Source organism: Marmota monax, unplaced genomic scaffold (genome assembly GCF_021218885.2).
Source record: "Marmota monax isolate L192 unplaced genomic scaffold, Marmota_monax_Labrador192_F-V1.1 WCK01_AAM20220418_F8-fsc00728, whole genome shotgun sequence".
Taxonomy (NCBI): Eukaryota; Metazoa; Chordata; class Mammalia; order Rodentia; family Sciuridae; genus Marmota; species Marmota monax.
The window spans coordinates 1-17,896 of NW_026692317.1; the positions used below are offsets into that span (position 1 = coordinate 1).

The following is a 17,896-nucleotide window of genomic DNA, read 5'->3' on the forward strand; positions in this document are numbered from 1 at the left end:
ACTAGTGTCTGTTGTGTTCTGCTGCCTTTCCTATCCTCTACTATCCCCCTCCCCTCCCCTCCCCTCTTCTCTATCTGCCCCCTCTACTGACATTCATTTGTCCCCCTTGTATTTTTTTTCCCTTTCCCCTCACTTCCTCTTGTATGTACTTTTGTATAACTCTGAGGGTCTCCTTCCATTTCCATGCAATTTCCCTTCTCTCTCCCTTTCCCTCCCACCTCTCATCCCTGTTTAATGTTAATCTTCTAATAAAATTTTTAAACAAAAATTGTATCAGTCTATTATCATGATTTTTGTTACATATGAAATACATTTCCTTCATTTAAAAGATGAAAAAATGATTTTTATATATTTCTCAGGGCCCTGTTTATCTGCTGCTGATGATTAATGCATTAACATCATTTAACATTTTTCTTCTAACTACAAATAAGCAATACTTGCAGTATATTCTTTTATAACATGTCCCTCTAATTCCCCTAAATTTGCCTATTTCCACTCAGAAGGAATGGCTAGGAACCTTTACTAGATATCTCCAAAGACCTTGCAATCTATAATTCTTTAATTATGTCATCTAACTATTAATAAAAAATTAGAGCAGATCTAGTCCATTCTCCCACCTTTCCCAATGTAAAGATGTATAGGAACAATAGCAAAATATTTCATGCCACCAACTAGTAAGATACCACTTCCTTTGATACCCCTTCTTTTCCTATTCCCTGAGAAGGTTGGTATAATCTAACACTGAATGACATGAAACCACAGGGCTCGTTGGGAACAATAATGATATAATTTAGAGTCAGGCTGATGGAAATTCTTACTTCACAGGGATGTGGATTACATTGATCTCATTCTACTAACCAAAAGTTCAGTTCTGAAGTGCCAAACCAAACAAAAAACAATTCTCGGATACTTAACCAATTAAAAATGAAGATAAACTGTGATTTTTAACTTCTTTGGTTTTGAGGTACATCTTGTATGATAAATTATTTTTCATTCAAGATGGAAAAGTATAGGAGGTGATTCAGTAAAGTCATTACACTTTTTAACTAGTTAGTAAGGAGTTATCTATCACATTTTGACATCATAAGATTCTCAACATTATAAATTTTACATTAAATCACTGATCAAATATATACTTCTGAACATTTTTTGTGTCTTTTCTCATTTATCTAAATGAGTAAGGACTGAATACAACCTCAAATATTTAAATGTACATGTATTTAAATTTTTAATTGTCACTTTTGTTAAAATGATTAAAATTATCTTGAGCCAAATTAAGATGGGATTTTTTTTCAGTTTTCTTGCTTCAGTATCCCTAATGTCTTCTACATGGTAAATGCTCAATAATTAATTGCTGAATTAATGAAGACTACCTCACAATTTTAAATTAATCTCACTCATGCAAATTTGCAATTTTTGAGTCTGTTAATCAGACTAATTATAAAAAAAAAATTCATCAAATGTCTCTGTAGTCCTTTGCAAGCTTGAATTTCCACATTTGCTGCTAGGTATAGTACCAAGTCTTACAAGCAGGCACTAATACGTGTGTTAAACATGTAAAGAAAACATGCAAGAAACAGAATTGAATTGCAACCAGAATATGATAAGGCTTATAAAAAGTAGCATAGCAGGGTAATGAACCAGAATGTAAGGTTTTGTTCTAGATACTACTGATTTAATGGTATGCAAAACAGATAACTTTTTGCCTTCAGGGAGTTTGTATTTCAGATGCCAGGGATGGAAAAACAGATAAAAATGATAAGTTCTGACTGTGTTGAATACAAAAAAAAAAAAAAAAAAAAAAAAAAACCTAACCCAAAGGATTGGACTGCATATCCAGACTTATCAGAATCTAGGCTACTACTCAGTATCAAAAGTTATTTATAATTTCAAGGATTCATGTGCACACAAGTACAGATGAAACATGGAGAAGTTCAGGATGCCAACACTGTTTCTAAGATTCTTTCTTGCCATATTACGATGTGTTTTGTCCCAAATTTAACTTATAAAGTCTCCAATTACTCTGAGTACTTATAGGAAGAACACCCAAATTATTGATAAGAGCAAGAACAAAGGGTATAAATAGGAACATGTTCATATATTCTAGAAACAGCAAGGAAGCCAATGGTAGTAATGACAGGCCTGATCCATTAGGACCTGGGAAGCCATAGTGGTGGAGTGACATGTCTCACTTTACATTTTTTAAAGGATCCCTCCTTGAGTGCAATGTGAAGAGTGAACTGCAGGGGCCAGAGTGGGAGCACAGGATACACTTTCTGCTATCTTTGGATATGTATACAGGGTGAAAATGGGAGTTCATAATCTGCTTGAATCAAATGTATGAAATGTGATATGTCAAGAGATTTGTAATGCTTTGAACAACTAATAATAAAAAAAAAATCTAAAAAGAGTCATCAGGATAGAGGAAGGTATAGAGGTCCAAACCAAGGGAATGAGCAACTTATTGAATGAAATAATTTTAGAAAACTTTCCACATATAAATAAGGAAACGGATGTACAAATTCTAGATGGATACAGGACACCGAGCATAAAAAATCACAGTAGACCAACGCCAAAACACATTGTTATGAAGATATCCAACATACAGAACAAAGAGAAAATATTAAAAGCTACAAGAGAAAGGAGGCAGATTACATTCAGGGGTAAACAAATAAAGTTAACGGCTGATTTTTCATCACAGATGCTGAAAGCGAGAAGATCCTGGAACAACATATTTCAAACACTGAAAGACAATGGATGCCAACCAAGAATTTTGTATCCAGCAAAATTAAGCTTCAGGTACAACAATGAAATAAAAATCTTTCATGAAAAACAAGTTAAAAGAATTTTCAGCCAGAAAACCAGCATTGCAAAGCATCGTGAGCAAAACAGTACACGAGGAAGAAATGAAAAACAACAACCAAAACCAACAGTGGGAAGTACCTCAGTAAAGAGAGAGTGGGGGGAGCTAATCATGAAGAAAGAAACCAAATTAAAAAAAAAAGATAAATAATCAAACATGACTGGGAGTACAAACCATGTATCAATTGTAACCTAAACGTTAATGGATTAAACTCACCAATAAAGCGACATAGGCTGGTAACCTGGATTAAAAAAACAGATCCAACAATATGCTGCCTTCAGGAGACACATCTGATTGGAAAAGACATACAGGCTGAAGGTGAAAGGTTGGGGAAAATCATACCACACACATGGTCCTCAGAAGCAAGCAGGGGTGGCCATACTCATATAGAATAAAATCGACTTCAAGACTAAGTTAATCAAAAGGGATAAGGAAGGATATTATATACTGTTAAAAGGAACCATTCACCAACAAGACATAACAATTATCAATATTTATGCACCAAATAATGGTCCTGCAATGTTCATAAAACAAACTCTCCTCAAGTTCAAGAATCAAATAGACCACAGCACAATAATTATGGGTGACTTCAACACACCTCTCTCACCATTGGACAGATCCTCCAAACAAAAGTTGAATAAAGAAACTATAGAACTCAATAACACAATTAATAACCTAGACTTAACCAACATATATAGAATATATCAACCATCATCTCAGCAGCACATGGATCCTTCTCAAAAATAGACCATATATTATGCCATAGGGCAACCCTTAGTAAATATAAAGGTGTGGAGATAATACCATGCATCTTATCTGATCATAATGGAATGAAAGTGGAAATCAATGATAAAAGAAGGAAGGAAAAATCCTACATCATTGGAAAATGAACAATATGTTACTGAATGATCAATGGGTTACAGAAGACATAAAGAAGGAAATCAAAAAATTCTTAGAGATAAATGAAAATACAGACACAACATATCGGAATCTATGGGACACAATGAAGGCAGTTTTAAGAGGAAAATTTATTGCCTGGAGTTCATTCCTCAAAAAAAGAAAAAAAAAACAACAAATAAATGAGCTCATACTTCATCTCAAAACCCAGAAAAGGAAGAGCAAAACAACAGCAAATGTAGCAGAAGGCAAGAAATAATTAAAATCAGAGCGGAAATCAACGAAACTGAAACAAAAGAAACTATTGAAAAAATTGACAAAACTAAAAGTTGGTTCTTCAAAAAATAAATAAGATCGACAGACCCTTAGCCATGCTAACGAAGAGAAGGAGAAAACTCAAATTACTAACATACTGGATGAAAAAGACAATATCACAACAGACGGTACAGAAATACAAAAGATAATTAGAAATTATTTTGAAACCCTATATTCCAATAAAATAGAAGATGGTGAAGACATCAATAAATTTCTTAAGTCATATGATTTGCCCAGATTGAGTCAGGAGGATACATACAATTTAAACAGACTAATATCAATGCAGGAAATAGAAGAAGCCATCAAAAGACTACCAACCAAGAAAAGCCCAGGACCGGATGGGTATACAGCGGAGTTTTACAAAACCTTTAAAGAAGAATTAATACCAATACTTCTCAAGTTATTTCAGGAAATAGAAAAAGAGGTAGCTCTTCCAAATTCATTCTATGAGGCCAACATCACCCTGATTCCGAAACCAGAAAAAGACACTTCAAAGAAAGAAAACTACAGACCAATATCTCTAATTAACCTAGATGCAAAAATTCTCAATAAAATTCTGACGAATCGGATACAAAAACATATCAAAAAAATTGTGCACCATGATCAAGTTGGATTCATCCCTGGGATGCAAGGCTGGTTCAATATACGGAAATCAATAAATGTTATTCACCACATCAATAGACTTAAATATAAGAACCATATGATCATCTCGATAGACACAGAAAAAGCATTCGACAAAGTACAGCATCCCTTTATGTTCAAAACACTAGAAAAACTAGGGATAACAGGAACTTACCTCAACATTGTAAAAGCTATCTATGCTAAGCCTCAGGCTAGCATCATTCTGAATGGAGAAAAATTGAAGGCATTCCCTCTAAAATATGGAACAAGACAGGGATGCCCTCTCTCACCACTTCTATTCAGTATAGTTCTCGAAATACTGGCCAGAGCAATTAGACGAAATAAATTAAAGGCATAAAGATAGGAAAAGAAGAACTTAAATTATCACTATTTGCAGATGACATGATCCTATACCTAGCAGACCCAAAAGGGTCTACAAAGGAACTACTAGAGCTAATAAATGAATTCAGCAAAGTGGCAGGATATAAAATCAACATGCATAAATCAAAGGCATTCCTGTGCATCAGCGACAAATCTTCTGAAATGGAAATGAGGACAACCACTCCATTCACAATATCCTCAAAAAAAATAAAATACTTGGGAATCAACCTAACAAAAGAGGTGAAAGATTTATACAATGAAAATTACAGAACCCTAAAGAGAGAAATAGAAGAAGATCTTAGAAGATGGAAAAATATACCCTGTTCATGGATAGGCAGAACTAACATCATCAAAATGGCGATATTACCCAAAGTTCTCTATAGGTTTAATGCAATGCCAATCAAAATCCCAAAGGCATTTCTTGTAGAAATAGATAAAACAATCATGAAATTCATCTGGAAAAATAAAAGATCTAGAATATCAAAAGCAATTCTAAGCAGGAAGATTGAAACAGGCAGTATAGCGATACCAGATTTCAAACTATACTACAGAGCAATAGTAACAAAAGCAGCATGGTACTGGTACCAAAACAGGCAGGTGGACCAATGGTACAGAATAGAGGACACAGAGACCAATCCACAAAATTACAACTATCTTATTTTTGACAAAGGGGCTAAAAGCATGCAGTGGAGGAAGGATAGCATCTTCAATAAATTGTGCTAGAAAAACTGGGAATCTATATGCAAAAAAATGAATCTGAATCCCTTTCTCTCGCCATGCACAAAAGTTAACTCAAAATGGATCAAGGAGCTTGATATCAAAACAGAGACTCTGCATCTGATAGAAGAAAAAGTTGGCTCCAATCTACATACTGTGGGGTCGGGCTCCAAATTCCTTAATAGGACACCCATAGCACAAGAGTTAAAAACAAGAATCAACAAATTTGACTTACTCAAACTAAATAGTTTTTTTTTTTTTTCTCAGCAAGAGAAACAATAAGAGAGGTAAATAGGGAGCCTACATCCTGGGAACAAATTTTTACTCCTCACCCTTCAGATAGAGCCCTAATATCCAGAGAATACAAAGAACTCAAAAAATTAAACAATAAGGAAACAAATAACCCAATCAACAAATGGGCCAAGGACCTGAACAGACACTTCTCAGAGGAGGACATACAATCAATCAACAAGTACACGAAAAAATGCTCACCATCTCTAGCAGTCAGAGAAATGCAAATTAAAACCACCCTAAGATACCATCTCACTCCAGTAAGAATGGCAGCCATTATGAAGTCAAACAATAACAAGTGCTGGCGAGGATGTGGGGAAAAGGGTACACTTGTACATTGCTGGTGGGACTGCAAATTGGTGCGGCCAATTTGGAAAGCAGTATGGAGATTCCTCGGAAAGCTGGGAATGGAACCACCATTTGACCCAGCTATTCCCCTTCTCGGACTATTCCCCAAAGACCTTAAAAGAGCATATTATAGGGATACAGCTACATTGATGTTCATAGCAGCACAATTCACAATAGCTATACTGTGGAATCAACCTTGATGCCCTTCAATAGATGAATGGATTAAAAAATGTGGCATTTATGCACAATGGATTATTACTCAGCACTAAAAAATGACAAAATCATGGCATTTGCAGGGAAATGGATGGCACTACAGCAGATTATGCTAAGTGAAGCTAGCCAATCCCTAAAAAAACAATTGCCAAATTTCTTCTTTGATATAAGGAGGGCAACTAAGAACAGAGCAGGGAGAAAGAGCATGAGAAGAAGATTACCATTAAACAGGGATGAGAGGTGGGAGGGAAAGGGAGAGAGAAGGGAAATTGTATGGAAATGGAAGGAGACCCTCATTGTTATACAAAATTACATATAAGAGGAAGTGAGAGGAAAGGAAAAAAAAAACAAGAGAGAGAAATGAATTACAGTAGATGGGGTAGAGAGAGAAGATGGGAGGGAGGGGGGAGGGGGGATAGTAGAGGATAGGAAGGACAGCAGAATACAACATACACTAGTATGGCAGTATGTAAAAACGTGGATGTGTAACCGATGTGATTCTGAAATCTGTATATGGGGTAAAAATGGGAGTTCATAATCCACTTGAATCAAATGTATGAAATATGTCAAGAGCTTTGTAATGTTTTGAACAATTAATAATAAAAAAACCATGCACACACATATACATACACATACATGGAAGATCTGAGATGGGATAGAGAGGAAAAAGGAACTGAAATAGATTTAAATTTTCTCAAGAAGGCCTAGAGTTGTGCTCCTACCGGTTCCTCTGAATTTACGGCATAGAAGCCATTGACTGTTTTAGAGATATCTGAGAGGAGAGAGACCTAGAATACTGTTTCCCAAGAATTAGTCCTGGGAGATTGCAAGCCTCTTAAAGAATGCCATGCAGTGCCAATGTCTATAGCAGCACAATTCACAATAGCCCAACTATGAAACCAGCCCAGGTGTCCATCAACAGATGAATGGATAAATCAAAATGTGGTTTGTTTACACAATGGAGTTTTATTCAGCCATAAAAAATGAGATTATGTCATTTACAGGATAATGGATGGAACTAGGGGCCATTATGTTAAGTGAAATAATCCAAACTCAGAGAGGGTTGCATGTTTTCTCCCCTAAGTGAAAGCTAGAGAGGAAAAAGGAACAGAAAGGTGTGTGTGTGTGTGTGTGTGTGTGTGTGTGTGTGTGTTGAAGGGTGGATTTCATGAAAATCAAAGGTAGATCAGTAGAAGAAAGGGACCAGGGGGTGGGAGGTAGGGAAGTGTTGGGGAGTGATATTGGCCAAATTATATTGTTATTTTGTGTGTATGTAAAAATACATAAAAACAAATTCACCATTAAATACAACTATAATGCATGAATACAAAATGTGAAATGAGAAACAAAAAAGCAACACTGTGCAATACAGTCTTTAAGATTGAAAAGCATTAGCCAAGCCTGGTGGCATAAATTTGTAATCCCAGCTAAGTGTGTAATCCCAGAGATTTGTGAGGCTCAGTCAGGAGGATCCCAAACTTAAGGCCATCCTCAACAATTTATAGAGGCCCTAAGCATCTTAGTGAGACCCTATCTCAAATTAAAAAAAAAGGACTGGGGAAATAGCTCAGTGGTTTAGAGCTGGTAGGTCCAATTCCCTGTACAAACCATTAATTAATTAACTAATTAAAAGATTGAAATACATTAAGGAATTCCAGTTCCTGGGCTAATGGACCTGAGGACAGCATATCTGGGGAAGGCAAAGACTTTCAAAATTAGGGAATGGGGATCACACCATGCTGAGGGACAGTTTGTGGCACTGACTGTTACCATCTAGGGGTGCTGGGTTTGTTGCCTTTGTTTCAGCAAAGACTTGAAGAACAGGACACAGAGAGAGCAAACAAAAAGTAGGTTTATTGCAAAAGCAACAGATAGCTAGACTTCTCTAAAGAGAAGTTTCCTCAGGGCTGGGAATGTGGTGGAGGAGTTTTGGCTTGTTCTTTTTGTGGTCTCTGGAATTTCCTCCTTTCCTTATCTCCTCTCCTGTCCACATTCTCTTCACTTATTGATTGGTGGCCCCTCTGTCCACACATCTGTTTTAGTTTTTCTATTGAATCCCTGCTTAGGAGCATGAGTATGGAAGTGTGTGTCTGACTGGGTCCCCTGCTTGTGTCCATCACAACTTTTGTCAACTAGGAAGTTGACCTAATCAGAAAACATAATCTATGCTCCTTTGTTCTGGCCTGCCCCCCACTTCTTCATTTGTCATCTTTCCCTGACTACTTAAACCCTTCTATATTTCCCTCACAACCATTCTGGCATTCAAACAAGGAGAATGTATACAAAGAATATATAAACCAAGAAACAAGAGGTTCCTGCATCATGGTAACTATCAACAGTCACAACAGCAGGTACTGATAAGGAAAGAGAAGGAGGTTATAACTAGGCAAGGACAGATATGCCTGTGAGCCAAATTCTACTTCAACTTTTTCTTGACAATATGGAAACCTATTCCTTAGGAACTTAGATTATCTTTGCATAGAAAATGGTGTGGGCAGTCCTCAATTTTTCTAAGTATTTTCTTCAAAAGTTGTTGGAATGTTGAATAAAATAGTAAATATAAAAACCATATCTGTTAAATTAAAAGTATATTCTTTACAGGTGAACTTCAAGATTCAGGTTTATACCTTCTAGGTATAATAAGATTATTTAGAAAAACTATGCAGTTTAAAAATCTGATAAATTATTTCCTATGGTTTTCATTTATTCTGCTTCATACCCCAGGTTCATTTATATCAACAGAAAAAAATATGCATACAAAAAAGTAATACCCCCTGAAATAAAGATAGATGAATGAAGGAGGAATATAAGAGACCTATCAATAATACTATCCAGCCCTGATATTCAAGTCAAGTAGTCCCAGGAATGATTTCAGATTCTACCACATATTAGCAACTCTGAATTGTCTCATTCATAAAATGTGAATATCTACCTTATAGGAGTATATGAGGTAACAATGACAAAATGGATCTAAGGCTTTTAGATTAGTATCTGGCAGGCAGCCAACATCCAAGCTCTTTATCCTAATTCTTATTGTTCTTATTATTTTGTGAATCACTGTGTATAAATCTCTGTGTCTTAGATTCTTATCTTTAATAGTTATGATCAGAATAATCAATTAGTATAAATGAGTCATGATTTATTTTGAAAATTCCTACAAATATTATTTCATAGCTCTTATGTAGGCAAAAATTTACATTTATTTCTATTAATATATGCCATAGAGTATCAATCCATTAATTATTTATGTAAACAAATTCTATCACCAAATACTTTTCCAACAGCCATTATCTTGGCTGAGGAGAAAAAGGATCCTGAAAGAAGATCTAGATCATTTGAATAGCATTTTAGTGGAGCTCATATGTCATTGAACCACTTTATAGATTTACCTATTAGTTGGTCAGTCAAGGTATCTATGGGTAAGTCAGTTAATAAATGCAAATAATCCTATTGAAACATTTGCTGTTTATAGTTTGTATAGCTCTTTTAAACAGACTGATTACTTCCCTTTATAATTCCACCCCTGAAGGCACACAGAGTTTTGTTCTTTGTCATCATTGCATGACATTTCATTTGGCAGCTTGCTTATTTTTAGCCAGACTATCAAAGTATTTTTCAACTGGACTGTCACTGCACTTGAACTTGGAATCCTGTGACCTGAAGAACTGCATTGGAGAAAAGGAAAAACTTCTGACAAATGGGGAATTATAAATCTAGACCAACCCAAACTTGTACTGGTAATTTTTCTCAGTTTCTTAAATGTAACGGTTCAATTATAGTTACAAATAACTAAATAACTCATTGGAATATGTGTTAATTTGTATACAGAAGATATTACAATGCACTATGTAAAAGTGTAGGGAAGAATATCTGAACTGAACTATTTTTTCTCTGAAAGGTATTTACAGAAAACAGAAAATTTCTTATAAAATATTATTTTAATTTCTTGGTATAATGTTATAGAAAAAAAATTAGAATACTGTTGAATATAGAGATTTTAGAATTATATCTTTAAGTATCTAGTACTTAAAACCTAAAAACTCTAACAGCTAGAGATTGCTATAATTAAAATGCAATAAAATCAAATGAAATAAGTCAAATATATTCTTCTATGTAAATATATTATCCAATATCCAATGGATTCTTAATTACTACAATTCAATCTGATTGCATTTTAAATATAAACATCTGCATTTTAAACTCACAATCAGTAATTTAAATTAAGTATTGTAGAATACAGAATAACAAACAGGGTTTTGATTAATTGTATGTTATGATCTGTGTCTACATTTTGCAAAACACAACCATCAATCAATCTCATTTGTTTTTCTTTGCTAGACGAATGGAAGAAGAAAGTCAGTGAATCTTATGTTATTATAATAGGAAGATTAAAAGATGACCTGCAGATCAAGGAAAAAGAATTTACAGAACTAAGGAATATATTTGGGTAAAGTTCTCAGAGACAAGACTTCTTTGTAGAAGGGTCTTCATTAATGATCTTGTTTTTAGATATATCCTTTTACTGTGTGAGTCTGAGGGGGGAAGAGGAAGGGAAAGAGAAAGACAGAAAGATAAAAAGAGAATACATATCCATAAAACCTTAGATATAGCCAGTCATGTTCTGTCTTAGAGTGTCAGGTTATCTCTTTTTGTATGCCTCTCAATGTACAACTATCTCACCTCCTTAGTAAGACTTGCATTCTCTCCTCACTAAAGTTTTAAAAAGAGTAGAACATAAGGGCTAGCCTTTGAACCCAAACTGTTATGGTCTAAACAATCTTATCTTTTCCTATGGTGGCAATATGTTAGCCACATTGCCCTTCTTTGGACTACTGAGGTAAGTCCAATTCTCCTAAACTCTCTTGTCTCTGGACATTGAAAGGCTGTCCCTTAATGAAAATGAGTATAATTCTGTACCCTAACAATCATATAACAACATGAAATATTGACTTCAAGCTTTTAGTGGGGTTTGTTTTATAATAACAAGAGAAAAAACTAATCTGGGATAGTATCACAATCATGGGAGGACAGAGAATGTTCAGAAAGGAAGGGAAACTAGATGCACTTTGGTATAGTTATATACTGAGGAAAACATAAACATAGAACAATTAAATATGCCCATTTCCAGGTGTATTACTCATATAATGCACTCATGGCAAAGAACTCTATTTTATTTAGAAAACAAGTATAAAGCAATGATGAAGTGATTTTAGATTTTTCAAAAGAAATTCAGACATAATAAGTATATTATAAATATCATGTAACTAGTAAATGAAATCATCCATGAATCTTATAGTTTATATGAAATTTGTCAATAAAATTAATAAGGTCTTCACAGATATTCAATTTATTGTTTGAGAAACAGTTGATTCTCTCTAGTCCCAAATGATGCACTCAACATGGACATTTGTGATGAGATACCAGTGGAATATAACTTTTTCAAGTAGAATTGCATGATTCTGTGGTGTAGGAGAACATTTGGCATTCTTGTAGAGATACGATTGACACTTTGGTACAGAAGATTTGTACATACATATTTATTTTGTCGGAAAAGGAATACGCATGTAGAACTTAATCATAACACTCTACCTCTTACTGACAAAATTAAATATACTGAATGAAATGGGACGCTGAAGAGATTTTTCTCAACTTTGTGAAGTCAAAGCCTCATCTATTTATTTATTTGTAATTTAGGAAGTATTGGACACATATGTTAAGTTTAGCTAATACTAAATATAACCTTTTGATAATTGTTTGAACTAAATACCTTTGAGATATAGAGTTTTGTTGGTTTTTTTTTATTTTTGGCACCACATTAGCTCCCAGCTGTCTTAACAATTCCTCTGATAGCTGACATTTCTTATAGACCCAATAAATGGAATGATTTTTGCTGGTTAGTTCTAAGGGTGAGAAGTAGAAATCAGTGTTAGGAAATTTACAGTCCAGAATTTGTTCACTATCAGCTATGTTCAAGGCATTATTCTAGAAATATCAAATATAAGGCATTATTTAATCTTCACTATAAGCCTATATGGTGGATAATATTGATTTTGGTGTATAATAAACTAAAGACAAGACATGTGACTTGTCAATATAACAAGGTTAGTAAATGCTGAAATGTGACTTAAAAGATCTGCCTGACTCAATGGACAACCCTTCATACTATATACTACTTCTTGCTTCAAGAATTTACCAATAGATTCTGTAGAGACTGGTGTGTGTGTGTGGGTGTGTGTGTATCTATATACACACACACATATATCAGTCATATGTATATATATATATACACATACATATATACAGTCATATATATAGTCTCATATATAGTCATATATAGTCATATATTATCAGTCATATATGTATATATATGTATATATACACATATACAGTATATATATATATATATATATAATCATCAGCTATAACTGTCTTCCATGAGGGCTATTTATATATAGAATATATAAATGCTACAATGGGTTTTGATTTATTTGTTGATTTTAAAAAGCATCAGATAGCAGAATACAACAGTCACTAGTATGGCAATATGTAAAAACGTGGATGTGTAACCAATGTGATTCTGCAATCTGTATACGGGGTAAAAATGGGAGTTCATAACCCACTTGATCAAGTGTATGAAATATGATATGTCAAGAGCTTTGTAATGTTTTGAACAACCAATAATAAATAAATAAATAAATAAATGATTACCAAATCATCAAAAAAAAATCAGAGATAAAGAGCATAGTTAAGTAAAGGTGTCTAGCAAGAATGCATTAGTGCCATAGGAATTCTAGAAGAGGTAAGTAAAATAATTTCTTGACCAAATGATTTGAGTAGGAAAGCTCTGCCACTCAGGGTACTGGTTTGGGTCATAAAGAAATGGTTTTAAATCTGGGTTCTTAATAAAAGCTGTATACCCTTCAATATATTTCTTAATCTCCTGGATCCTCATTTGAATCTGTAAAATGAGATTAATGATAGCTACCTAACAGGATATTTGTGAAAGGGAGAGAAATGAATGCTAAAAATAGGTCAAACACAATAGTTATTGAAAAATTGGAGGTTTCTATTATTAGCTAAATAAGGATAGAATAAGGACAGAGAACTTTATTATGAAAGAGAAAATGAAAAAGTTAAGATAAAATATTTTCATATGAAGAGAATATATTCAGAACTAAAAATTATAAAATGTTGAAGCAATTCAGGATGATACTAAAATCTGGAATAAAGTTCTTGAAGATTGTCATTGATTTTTGAAGAATTTCAAGACCTGAGTATTGACAAGCTCATCAAAATGGATGTCAAATTTCTTGAGATATAGGGTAGGGCAATTTGTAGAGGAAGATTACTAGTTTGGTGCTAAAGCCATGAAGGAAGCTACAGAAATGTCCCATTAGCCAGAAGTGTTGATAACAATGCTGGGAACAGAATTACCCACATTCTAGAGTCATGCTTCTCATGGGTGAGGACGTTCTAAGTTAAAGTAGTCTGTTGTATTTGCTACAATTATAGATTTTGTGACTCAATCTTAGAGATTTTGTGACTGAATCAGATTCTGTGGGGATGATGTCTAAGAATCTGATTTATTAACATGTTCTTCTGGTAATATTTATACATTGTAAAAAGGATAATTATGCTAACCTTTGAGAACAATAGAAAGATATCAGTTGTGAGGAAAAATGTTTGCCTGGGGTGATATTGGTAAAAGGGATTAAGGACATCAGATTAGAAAATAAATTACCTAATATAGTCTGTAGAAAGCCAGGAGTGTTACACAGACACACATATACACACACACACATGCAAATATAGTACTATATTTTTACCTGACTCCATCCTGGAAGGTAGCACCACCTGAAAAGATACTCAACTGTTTATAGGTCAGTATTCTGAGAATGTTTTTTCTGTGGAATAAAATGATGGATGACAAAGAAAGCAAATTGTGCCAAGAATATAAAGTCTTACTCATCAGCTCATCCACCGAATTTTATGAGTAGTTAGGGAAATTATATATATATTATTTATGAAATCACATTTGAATATCTAGGGGCTAAATAAATATCAGAATCTCTATTTCTCATCCTTAATCATAGCATATACAATGCAAAGAGTACTTCCATGACAAACAGCTACTTGACATCAGCCTTTCCCTAAAAATGTAAGTAGCAAGAAAATTTTACATGATATTCAAAAAGATGCACACCAGAGTCACTGGTAGAGGCTCTCTTATATAAACCCAGGTCTATTTGTTTTTATATGTTGATTTGCTCACAAATTTATGACATTCTTGGTAGATGCTAATTCTGTTCATTAAACAAGACTTTACATAATGCACCATTGCTCTATCAGCTCAAATATGCAATCTCCCTGTCATAGATTTTACCCACAATATAATAAAAAAGCAGTATAGCACTAAACTTAATTTAGACAAAAAATTCTACATCATTATCTTCCTTATGTCATTTTATAGCAGCTTTGGAATGAGAGCTTGATGTGGGAAACAAAGGGAATGGAAATGGAAGGTTCTTTCATCTTCTGCCATATGTGGCATTCACTCCTAAGTTTGGACATTTGTTGAAGTAATGAATGGTTAACAAAGAGATAAAGAAGAGGAAACAGAAAAGGAAAAAAGACAGAAGTGATATGTTGTAGTACAATTATCATTTCCTGTTCTGTGCTGCCTCTGATCTTTATGTTTAACAGTAAAACACCACTTCTTACATGATGTTGTCTTTGTCCCCTTATAGGTCTGTCCCTTCAGCCCCTCATATTCTGTGTTTATTAAAAGTGCTTCTTTATCTTCTACCATATTTATATTTGCATTTATTTATGATAACTATGTATATAGAACTCAAAGGAAAACAAACTAATAACTTAGTGCTTACCATATACCAGGCATAGTGCCAAGTACTTTTATGTGCATTAGCATAAGCTCATATAATCCTCACTGTGTATGTGTAAAGTGCACACTATCTAGCACATGGCAAAACTCAACAGTTTTATCTTACTTTCACTTTCCCTCTTTTTGCCTTCATTCTCAATCCCATGGCATACTACCTCCTTCATCTCTTCTCCATCTTGTAAATAACAAAACAATAAAAAGTGAAAATAATTCATATTGAGGCTTTAGTAAAAATTATTACAGGAATTAATAATTATGAAAGTGTCATAATGTCTAACCTAGTTAAAAACTAATCATTATGGTTTATTTAATCTTCTGAAATAGGTATTGAAATTTCCATTTTATACCTGAAGATAATGAAGCTAATCAAATTAAACTGACTTGAACTAGGTTGCACAATTGTATAGTTGAACTGGAGTTTCATTCATCTTTATTTGATTTCAAAAAGTATTATCTTTATAATCTTGGTTCTCAACCTAGGAGAGGGAAATAGAAATAGACCAGCATTATCTTTCAAAATTTTTTACTTTCCTCATGGTATCCCACAATTTTTTTAATGTGCTATCCATTAGAACTTTCCTCAGGGAAGCTAGAAGATTATACTTTTTAAAAATTCCCTCCATCCTTCATTCAGGCAATACTTGTTAACTTCTCACAAATCTTGAAACCATTCATATGGTTCTTCATATGCTACTTTTAAAAGACTCTCAATTAAATTACATTGTTCTGGGAAATTAAGTCATAAAAAACTTTAAATCTGTTTGTCAATTTCTTTATCAAGTCTACTTTTTATCTGCTTAATATTTAACATGAAATTTAGAGCTATATGAGAAGATTTCAGAGGAGTTGTAGTTTTTCAATACCATGACTCTTATTAACACAGTCTAAAAACAATGTATTTTTTCTCAGTTTTAATATGTTTGGCACTGAATAGATATGCCTTGGTGAATAATGATAATATCATACTTTGAAATTAATTAGATTTATTAAGTGTACAAAAAATGGTCAAAAAATATTCTGTTTCATGAAAGAAGCCACACAATAGTCTGAAGACATGGGGGGATAAAAAAGAACATCATGAATGATGCTTTCTGATAAGTACCTTCCTGTTCATTTTCTCCCTGAAAATGTTCTCTGGGCCCAGCTGCATTCCACCATATGCATCCTTCAAATGATAAACCTTCTAAAAACCTCTTGCTGAATTATAGCCAACTATGTAATTTATCTATTACAAAATGAAAAGCCTCGAAAATGTTTCAGGCTGACCTTATTTAAGAGTAGAATTTTATATCAAGATGCTTAGTAGGATATTAGGGGGTCAGTGTCATGTTATAATTAAAATAGAATGGAAATATTATTTGGCTTGTTTGAGTAGTGTATTATGACAAGTAGCAATGAAATAGAACAAGACAAAAAGCACCATCAAAACCAAAAAGACTTGGAATGAAATCCATATTAGCCAAAGCCAGCTCCTCTGATTTTTGTTTATTTGTTTGTACAAGTAAAACTTAAAATCTCTCTCCTTTCTCTGTCTCACTTTCTTCTTTCTTATCTTTAGTTCTGTGTCTTATTGGCTTTTATTTCCCTTCTTTTGTCTTTCTTCTCTTCCTCCTTTGCTTCCCGTACTACCTCTTACATTTCCCTTTCTACCTTCTCAAAACCAAAACAATAAAAAAGAAAAATAATCCATACCAATGTTTTAGTATAAATTATTCTAGCAGTTAATATTTATGAAAGTATTATAATATATAACTTATTTAAACTTCATATAAACCTTATGCAATAATTAGTTGCTAACCAAATTTTATATTTTTCTACTCTTACTGTCACTGTATCTCAATAATTATTATATGAATTAGTGAATAAATGAATGAAATTCATATTGTATGTTTGTATATTTGATCTGGGTGATACTGAATAAATATGTTTCTGGATATTTCTTGAGGGTATATATTAGGAAAAGATCTTGTTAAATTTTGTTTATATTGTTTTATGGGAAAAATCTACAAGGAATTACATAAGAAGTTACAACTAGTCATTTTATACTTAAATGATTGATTTGGGAAACTGTAGACTATCTCTAACAAATCCTGATTTTCTTTCCGCCTTCTTGGCTTTTCCCTTAATTTCAGTTAGTAAATTAATTTTTTAAAAAAATCTATCACCTCTGTATACTTTGTACAGCAATGTGTCATTTTTGGACAAACTGTACAAATGTTATACATTAATAAATTTCCACTCTTGGTCATGTCAGGTATCTTCTTGAAAGGATGAGATCACCAGAAAGAAGTTTAATTGGATCACAAAACTGCATACTTTCCTGGGTAAAAGATAAAGGCCAAGAAAAA

At 33.5% G+C, this 17,896-nt stretch overlaps 1 protein-coding gene across 5 annotated transcripts in view; it reads left to right on the top strand.

Moving 5' to 3' along the window:
• The first annotated feature begins 10,225 nt into the window (after nucleotides 1-10,225).
• LOC124090539 (serine/threonine-protein kinase TNNI3K) overlaps nucleotides 10,226-17,896 on the top strand; it is a 127,885-nt gene continuing 120,214 nt past the window's right edge. For 4 of the 5 annotated variants that reach the window (XR_009226505.1, XM_046441166.2, XM_046441168.2 and 1 more), the window contains exons 1-2: nucleotides 10,226-10,383; nucleotides 10,985-11,093. Coding sequence is in view for 3 of the 5 variants with exons in the window: in XM_046441166.2 (XP_046297122.1) it covers nucleotides 10,344-10,383; nucleotides 10,985-11,093 (149 nt within the window). In the remaining 2 variants the exon portion in view is untranslated. The remainder of the gene's footprint in view (nucleotides 10,384-10,984; nucleotides 11,094-17,896) is intronic. The other variant, XM_046441169.2, reaches the window with a different exon arrangement.